Source organism: Glandiceps talaboti, chromosome 15 (genome assembly GCF_964340395.1).
Source record: "Glandiceps talaboti chromosome 15, keGlaTala1.1, whole genome shotgun sequence".
Taxonomy (NCBI): domain Eukaryota; kingdom Metazoa; phylum Hemichordata; class Enteropneusta; family Spengelidae; genus Glandiceps; species Glandiceps talaboti.
The window spans coordinates 5444422-5454684 of record NC_135563.1 but is presented as its reverse complement, the minus strand read 5'-3'; the positions used below and the strand labels follow the sequence as shown (position 1 = coordinate 5454684).

Here is a 10263-nt window from a genome sequence, read left to right as displayed (position 1 = left end):
ATAATACTGATTTTCCTTAGCTAGGGGTTGTTAACACTATAAGGACGTCTTACAAAACTGCAACCTAACCATGTGACATAAGTATTTCATAATCATAATGCATTAATATATTCATAAGTATTCGAAATCCTATTTGCCAAACATAGATTATGGGAGGTGACTAATGGAAATAAATTATCCCAGAATACATATTTAGAAAGAGATGAGTCGTTCTCGATCGGAAAACAGTTAAGCTAGTACACGACGCCAACAAGTAATCATCGAGAAACTGGCACGTATGCTAAGTACTAGACGAAGATGTTTCCTATGGACTCCAATATCACCAATGAATCTACCATATCAACGTTAGATTATAAACTATCTAATGTGACTTTGACAATGGCAACCATTGCCTATACTTTGATATTTCTGCTTGGCCTTGTTGGCAACCTTTTGGTTCTCTTTGTCGTTTGCTGTAATAAGGACATGCGGAGTTCCACTAACTATTTCCTTGTGAATCTGAGCGTAGCTGACCTACTGGTTCTGGTATTCTGTATGCCGATAGCACTTCTTGAGACATACGTCATTAGACCATGGCTGTTAGGAGAAACAATGTGTAAGTATACCTTTTATATATCCTGTCCACTTGTTTGAATATGCCATTCTTATTTATGTACATTAATTTTGTATTTCAAATTAAGAATCTGCTAAGATAACCAAGGAAATAAGCAAACAATGTTATATTTTGCAATCCACCTGAACTACCATGTTGTTTGATTGGTTTCGAAAGATGTATATATATATATATATATATATATATATATATATATATATATATATATATATATATATATATATATATATATATATATATATATATATATACATATATATATATATATATATATATATATAAACTTTCGTTTCCTTATACTTTCCAAAGTGCCGTTATATACGATGGAACAAATCTAATTATGTTTCTAAACTTCCTGTCGAAATTTCTCAGATCTTCAAAAACTTGTGGCATGTCGTTAAATAATCCTTTCTAATAACATTTTGGATTAAGGTTACCGATAAAATGTAATTTATATAAATTTAATACAACATTTTATCGTTGCACACGTATGACAAAGACTCAAGACGTCTAATAAAATCTCTCGTTAAATGTCATATGGTTTAAGGGATTTCTAGCCATAATCCCTGTGATACAATAAAAGGTATTAGACTAACACGAACACGGTGAATAGATAGCTATTTTATGGTTGTTCGTAGCCCAAATCTCCATTATCTCCCAGTATATTAATATCATTGTGTTGTCATTGTTTGTATTTCTGTCGTACTTTGACGTTGGCAAGAGAAGACTAACTGTCAGACTGACTGACAGAATAAATAATAAATAAATACATAAATAAATAAAAATAAATAACCACAGACAGACATATAGATAGAAAGATAGATAGATAGATAAATAGATAGATAGATAGATAGATAGATAGATAGATAGATAGATAGATAGATAGATAGATAGATAGATAGATAGATAGATAGATAGATAGAAAAATGAATACAGTAATTGGTAAATTATATTAACATTATTAAGTTCTATTGGGAAAAGTGTTTCTCTGATTAATTATAACCCTGTAATAAAGAAATATCACACATGAAAGAACATTTTAAACTGATTTCTTATAAATTCGATGCATCTTTACTTGTCCCGGTATGTAAATAATCGTCTGTGATCATACCCTTTAACTTCGTTGCCTTGGTCCGAAACAGAGGGAGGGGTGGGGGTGGGGGTATATGTACGTAGTGTAACAAATTAATGTCGACTCTCATATCACCACTTGCACACGGGATCACTTGGACTTTAGGGAATTAACTAGCAGACATTACACAATGTTCATGATTATTACTTGGATCATTTTAGAAGTAGCCAGGGAGCAGATCGAAGATCCTGTAGTCTACTAGGCCTAGTTGTTTCCTTCAGCTCGCTCCCTTCTAAAGTAAATCTACACTTTATCCAATTTTGTCTTCTTATCATCATAAATTATGCCATACTCAAATGATTGGACGATAAAATCATCAAAAGCATAATTGAATAAACCAAAAAGTGTTGTTGCCTTAATTTAATGCAAATAATACTGATAAATATGAAAAGTACAGAAACGAATGTAATAGCGCCATTGCTCTCTCAACTGTCTGTAATTAGTCATTATTTGACATCGGTGATCTTTTAATAACTTAATGTTTTAATCTCAGAAGAATACTTTTCGCGATATGTTTGTTCTGAGTACTAATTCATGACAGCTGAGGGTTCACTGTGACGTCGTGTCACATCAAAACGTTGCGAATATTAGACAGTTCAAATCTATCATCGGTAACAGTAGCATGTTAGTTTTCGTTAACAAACAAAAGAGAGCAGAACAGAGAGTAATATAAAAGACGGAACAATATTTGGATATAATTATTGACTTACGGCTTCGTCGAGAATGACGTAGTATTGAAATTGTACCATAAAGCAAACCTCCCGTGACATATCCTGCTATTTCTCTCGCTAGATCTCGTAAGACGTTAACAAATTATTCCTGAGGCGTACAAGTTCTGCCCAACTCCAGGTTCTGCAGAACGGATTTCTAACAGTGAATGTTGAAATAAACCATCAGTACTTTCAGAGTAATTTTACGCCGCACTAACTAGCAATTGGTTAAACCATTTTTACCTTCCGTAAGGAAGGTGATAATATACCGATGAAGTCTGTGTGTCTGCGTGTGTGTGTGTGTGTGTGTGTGTGTGTGTGTGTGTGTTTCTGTATCACGATTTCCGAAACAACGGCTGCATCAATTCAAACGAAATTACATAGACATGTTCCGTAGGGTAATGGCCAGAACTGATTAGGTTTTGGCAATAATCCGATGAATATTAATGACCAATTTGAGTAATTAATCGATCGAACGAGTATAAAGTTGGCATCAGATTCAGATTAAGATTCAGGTAGCATTATCTAATGAACGTTATATTGAGCATCAGATGGCCTCAGATCCGAAGACACCTGACAGACTCAAACCTGAAACAATACCGTTGAGACTACAGGGAAGGATTCTGCTTCACTGCCGTCGGGTGTATTCAGATCTGATGCTCAATATGACGCTACCTGAATCTGAATCTGACACCAACTTTATACTCGTCCTCTACATAGCTCTACACTAAGAAAGACTCTGTTTTCAGGGGTTTCGTACGTGCCAACCTTATTTTGTGTTTCCCTTGAATTTGCACTCTGCGTTGGCTGGACAAACACGAGAAAAAAGAAGACTCTGAGGCAGGGTATTTAAGTGATTCAAACTCACCAGAAAACAATTTTTTTCTTGGCCTTAAAATAGGTTTACAATGAGCGCGGAGTTCACAAACAGGTGAAATATTTATCATCATTTCAATTTCGTCAAATATGGACTTATCATTTTCAAATTTCACACACTAATGCGCAGATGAACAAAAGAGAAATCGTGTCTTTTTAGATTTTCGATTATAAGTTTAAGAAGTATTATATTGACCGCAAACCGTCTCCTTTTTACCGTGTTCTTTTCCGATTTCTCTCGATAACAAACTACTGCTGTTTGTTGCAAGGCTTGTACATAATCATTTATCTAGCTCCGTATCTCAGGATATAAATACACTCTCACATATTTATCAAGTGTAATAATCTATAATTTATACCCAAATCATGTGTGTGGTCAAAATATGGAAAATAGACCAAGCCTCGCCTAGCCTGCGAAGAAAATTTCGCGACAATGTATCAATAATGGTGACCTATACATTGACCTCTATTATAATAGTGTACAGTGAGGGCGTACCACTCAACAAAATCTTGACAATTTTCCCGTAAACTCGTGGTGGGACAGAAGGAAGTTCAACACACACATGCCATGTATCCCGAGTATGTAGAGGATCACGAAAGCCGAGTGAAGTCGAGGATGGCAAGCTTTCCTGTGCTGAGAATAGGAGGCATGGCGAGCATTTCAACAACATTTTTGACAACTATTAACTTTCATGGGGATTTGTCGAATCACAAATATAGAGCTAAATTTCTTGCATAAATCATGAAATTCCTTACGGAAGGCATTCAGTTTAAATCTGGTACATTTATATGTTGCATTTACAAAAATAAGTTCAAGGTTATATTTACGTTATATTTGGCTCACAGCTGTGCTTTCTGAAATAATGAAATACATATATATAATGGTTATCACATACCAAAACATTTCATGGCATTGTGACTCACAACTGTGTTTTCTGAAATAATGAAATATATATATATATAATGAATATCACATAGATCAATATTTCATGGAATTGTGCAAAACTATCATGTTATCATTCGTCGAAAACTACATACGGTGGATGCAAAGAGCTGCGATTAAAAGCTAATGCGTTTGCGATTGTTTATCTAGTGAAGCGTCTTGAAATTCACGTTGTGATTAATAAAGCTGAAGTCTTGTGTGTTCACGTATTTATGTGTTAAAAAGATAAATGCCATTATAAGGAGATATTACATACGATTGGCCAAAGTAAAGGTTTATAGTCATAAATGTGAATGTGAATATATAACAAAAAATACTTTATCTTAATAATGTAGGTAAATCAAATATGACGGTTTTCAAGTTTTAGGCATAACTTGCGACTTTGAAGTCTGCCAACACTTTATAATACCAATTTTGATTTGACACCTGTTATGAAAATCAACACACATTACATCAAGTGATGAAACCAAATGAAATAATAACAAACCACTACAATTAAATGACTACTACAAAATATTGTTTATTAAAGTACAAAAACATCTGTTATTAAAATCATGAAAATAAATAACATAATCTTACTTTAAGAAGTTGTTGGTGTTATAAAGTACTTTTTAATGAATTATTTGTTTATTTCGTAATTCTTTCGGCCTTTTCAAAATAATGCACAATGTCACGTATAAGAAGAAAAACAGCACACACGACTCACGCCTACTCTCCAAAATTGTTTTTAACTAGTAGGGGGGGGGGGGAAAGCAAGATTACATAACCGAAAAGAAATAACACAACCGTACATTAAAAAGTGTTTGCTGTCATAAAGTACTCTGGTAAATTAGTTCTGCCTTTCGCCATTCAAATGACGCAAAACGTATTCTATTTCACAATTACAAGAAAATGAGTCACACGACACACTTCTACTCTCAAAAATTGATATTTACCTAGGGGAGTTATCAGGCATAATTCTAGAATACAGTTTTGCGTTGATGCTTAGTGTTCATATTTTGTAATTCACTTGTATTGTTTGTATCAACCAACCATTACATTTCTGGATTTAAATTTATTTTTACATTTAAGGAAAATATTTCCGAATAGACAATATACCTCACATGTAAAATGCCCAATAAATACTGCACGTATTCAATCGAATATTACTTAATTATTATTTCATAATTATATGTATCACGATATCTGCTACAGCCACAGGCTTACACACGACTCTGCATTAACACTCGGCTCGTGTTATGCACGTCTGCCCAAAGGCATAGTGTTCAGTTGATGTGAGTTTGAACCACTTTGTTCGAGTATACAGACAAAAGAGGCATTTAATATACCAAGTGATGGTATCTGCAACTGCATTTCCTTAGTTTGGAAGATTTATCACACAGGCAACAGTAGAATCCAATATCTTGTTTCGAGTACAGTGTATAATTGTATCAATTTCCCAGGACTCACTGCACTCTATAATTGTAGCTGTTCCTTTTTCATCTCTTTTTAAGACACTAAGATTAAACACAATGTCGATTGTATTATGTGGTTTGCGAATCTATAATTAATATATATATATCTGTGTGTAGATAGAAATATAGATAGATAGATAGATAGATAGATAGATAGATAGATAGATAGATAGATAGATAGATAGATAGATAGATAGATAGATAGATAGAAATTTAAGATAGATAGATAGATAGATAGATAGATAGATAGATAGATAGATAGATAGATAGATAGATAGATAGATAGATAGATAGATAGATAGATAGATAGATAGATAGATAGATAGATAGATAGATAGATAGATGGATGTGCACTTTTGCTGTCACACAGAACTGGAACATTCGCGACTCGCTGAGCTCAACATCTCGTCCGATCTTTTTCCTAAACAAATGAAACGGGTCTATTTTAAATACCATTAGAAACAAGCCCTTATCGTTGATCTTAATATCCTTAAAGGTAAGTAATGCCAGTAAACATCTTCTTTATAAAAGCATTGGCGCCTTCCGTTTCTACATCGCGCGTCATTTTGATTTTACGATAGGGAAATATGTTAGTATGTTGCAATTATAACCCATGTGCAATATATGTGACCTCGTATTAAGCTGGCAACGACCACTTGATTTCACTTTTGATAAAAACGTGATTGTAGCCTTGACGTCGAACTTTTCGAAGGGCGAACAAATCACTCTCACGCCACCATTCTTATATTGACATTATCTTTTTCAAGCAGTATCTCTTGAGGCATCGGATAGCTTAATAGATAACCTTGCATTGTTTCCATGTGACATTACCACGGGCGGATTTAATTTACAGGAGGATGGTCACCATTGCAATGACTTCCGAAATGTCAAGGAACCATCTACTCATGTATGCGAACGATTTTGGCATTTGTATAAAAATTTTAATAACGTGCGATTGATGCAGCTGTGATCTCCTGCGAATAATGTTCTCTTTTGTTAGCTTTTCCATAAATGAGGTGTGGTCACACCTGATGAGTTTGTTTTCTTTGGTAATGCACCGCCTCCCTAACATGTTCAGTGTTTAAGAACGATCCCCCACCAATGAAACTTCCCTCTCTTTATTAATTCATTTCCTACAAGGCTAACACGTTAGTTTTTTTTGATAATTTGACATAGTTTGATATTAAATGACAACGCTATAATGGTGCGTGACTAACGACGTCCAAGTGAAATCCTATTCTATCTAGAGATGACATGATTCGTTTTGTGATGTAATTTCAAACTATGAATTCGTATTAAGCAGTCAACATTTAGAATTACATGTGATTTTTGAATTTGGTTTCGGGTTGTTGATATCGAATTTCGAACATTCGTTTTTTGAAACTAGACTCGAATTCAAAACATGAACAAAGTTTCGCTGTATTGAGCTGTGGGAGCACTTTTTATCGTGACATTCTAGCAAAATTCTCTTGGGCACTAAGCTTAAGCTCGAATCAAAGAGAGATCAAAGGGAAGCGAACTCGACAACCTCTTCGTTAATCATCATCGGGCATGACGTGGCACAGTAATCAATACATCCCGGAACACAACCATAGAAAAAACAACCAGTTAGAGTACGAGGTAAACAAACCTCAGGTATAATAAACAATGTCAGAATACACGTTTAATCATATGTTTTCACAAGTTTAAGATTCACGTCTTGCATATCTCATTTCAATTCAAACACCTCACCATGAATTCTAATTCGCATCGCGATCTTACACATAACGGCCATGTCACACGAGCCAATTTGAGGAGCAAAACACAAAGCACTGCACTGCGAGTTTGTGCGATTTAGGATACAAACTGAATACTAATCAGATGACGTCATAAAAGTTTAAACCGATGAGGGACCGAATTATAATAGATTTTACATTCAAGGTAGGCACAACTAGTGTTACTGACGTGTACAAATGTACATAACAGCCCATCAGCCTATCAGGAATCATTAAATCAAAGTCACTCCTCACATTTTAGCGCAAAATAAGCTGAACCTGTCAGTGTTAGCAAAAAGAAGAAAAATAGACGTGTGCATGCATGGGAAAGAATGTACGAAGCGCGCGGAGCTTTTTGATCTTTCGCTACACTGTGTCAAGTCTACTACCATATTCGCTCATATAGTAAGAACAGGTCGATCACATGGAAATCCAGCTACACATTAACCATATGTGTTCGTAACTTAACAGGGAATGTCGGTCGATTTATCCTAAATGTGCTGGGGTGGTTTTGTGTGGGTATTCTTTTCTGGTGCTGGGATCAATGATCAGTGTATATGAAAAGGACTGTCTCAGATACCTGTCCGCCAGCAGGGTGTGTTCATATTTGGACGGTATCTGTAACTATTTGTTTTCGGTTGCCTTTGATGTTCGCCTTGATATTATTTTGAATAAATACGGCGCCACACTACAGACTTCAAACAAACTTCAGATAGTACAAATAAAAAGTACCCCCTAACTTTCCAGCAAAACTTTAAACATGATACGTTGTTCGTGATTTCATTTTTGAATGAATTTCAAGAAACGTATGTTCGAATTTCGATATCAACACGCTGACACCAAGATCCAAAGTTACATGTAATTCTAAACGTTGATATCTGAATGCTACCTGTTTGCACTAGTTTCATATCAGCTAGCATGCTTAAATACTGTGCTTTATAAAGTATTCAGTTCTTGAATTTCTGGTAATTTGCAATTAAATGTGGACTTTCATCGTTCTATTCCATCCATTTAGTTTTTATATTTCCATTCTGCATATTACCATACTGCACTTACATAAAACATCACATTCTTTTAAAGTGTGTATATATATATATATATATATATATATATATATATATATATATATATATATATATATATATATATATATATATATATATATATATATATATATATATATATATATATATATATATATCTGAATGGTATTGTGAAATTCGCTGAATACACACACACACAAGGCCGGTGCACAAATTGCTATTAAGTCATAAATTTCATAAAAATTACCCTCCGACAGTTGGGTAAATGCTAGCATCACTTTGTATGATGTACATTACGAGGTAAATAGCAGTCTCGTGATATAACTCTGATTCGGTATGTAGTGTTGTGTGGGGGGGGGGGGTGCTATCTCAGAGTATCAAATATTATATCACACACAGTGACTTTCCGATATCAATTCAAAATGGTATTTTTTCATATATCAGTTTACTCTTGCCGGAACGTAAATAAGTCTTTCATTTGCAAGAATTCTGTTTTAAGTCAATTGCTTGACGTTTATTGACTTTCGTTATAGTCAGCGTATCAATGTAAGTCCTTTTGACCTGTTTCCATTTACTAGGTTATTGATCATTGATTGGGAAATACAGGAACGAATGTAGTGCGAGCAGATGAACCCGACTTCTATGCGAAATAGTTCAAATTACTTTCAAACTGAAAAAAGACACATCATTTCTAAAGTGCTTGCATAAGTGACAGTATTTGAAGCAGCCAAACATTTCTAATTTCTGGTAGTATTTGCCATTGTATTGCAATGATGATGGAAAATGAAGTCATTTGCATATTACCAGACATGATTTGGTTTGTTTTTGCTTTAAGGTGCTTTGGTATAATCACTTCATGTACATCCCGTTTCATGTTAGTGTTCAATGGCCGTGATTGATACAACCATGCTACATTTTGTTTTAATGAAATAAGCCATTTGCACATAATGCACTTAGACACAGACACGCGGGCGCCAAAGATTTGATCTCTGCATATGTTGTCTGCATGGTGGCATATTAGTTCATTTCATTTTAGACAAAAACGTCTCAAGAAACTGTATACGTTCAATCTTGCTCTCTTAAAGTGTACCGTGTGTGGTTTCTTATTGGTTTCTACGTGTTCGTATCAAACATAGCCAGTTAACACTCACATGAGAAGGCTGTACATTTATACGGTTCACTGTACGTGTGGGTTTATATATTACAGTTCTTTTCTCAGAAGCGAGCCATAGTTATTAAATGAACTGTCAAAATCACAAGGCTTCATGTAGAGACAGACACGGTAGACTTGGTAAAATTGTTATTTGTTCTGTCGTAGGACATTCTCTCTCTCTCTCTCTCTCTCTCTCTCTCTCTCTCTCTCTCTCTCTCTCTCTCTCTCTCTCTCTCTCTCTCTCTAACAGGGCAAAACATTTAAACAGGAGAGAAGGGTACATCATAGACACAAGCATTCATGTAGAGTTCAGTGATGTATACCGACCAATCAGACCACACAATTAAACACTTTCACAGTGAAGGGGTCAATCTCTGGTATCTGTATTGTGTTTATCTTAACACTAAATCTTGTATTCAGTCTCGATAAACTTGAAACACTTTGTCATAATAGCTTAGCATTTGGGTGTTTGAGACACACAAAATCCTTGTTTGAGACACACACAATCCTGGTCATAAGAGCTTAGCATTTGCCGTTTTGTGCAACAATTTACTCTAAAACAGGACACATCAAAAGATGCGTCAG

The 10263-nt window shown here is 34.7% G+C and overlaps 1 protein-coding gene across 1 annotated transcript in view; it reads left to right on the top strand.

The window, feature by feature from the left end:
* The first annotated feature begins 297 nt into the window (after positions 1-297).
* The window catches only part of LOC144446866 (growth hormone secretagogue receptor type 1-like), a 31794-nt gene continuing 21828 nt past the window's right edge, over positions 298-10263 (top strand). Inside the window, exon 1 of the mRNA XM_078136710.1 lies at positions 298-595. Coding sequence (XP_077992836.1) covers positions 298-595 — 298 coding nt within the window. The remainder of the gene's footprint in view (positions 596-10263) is intronic.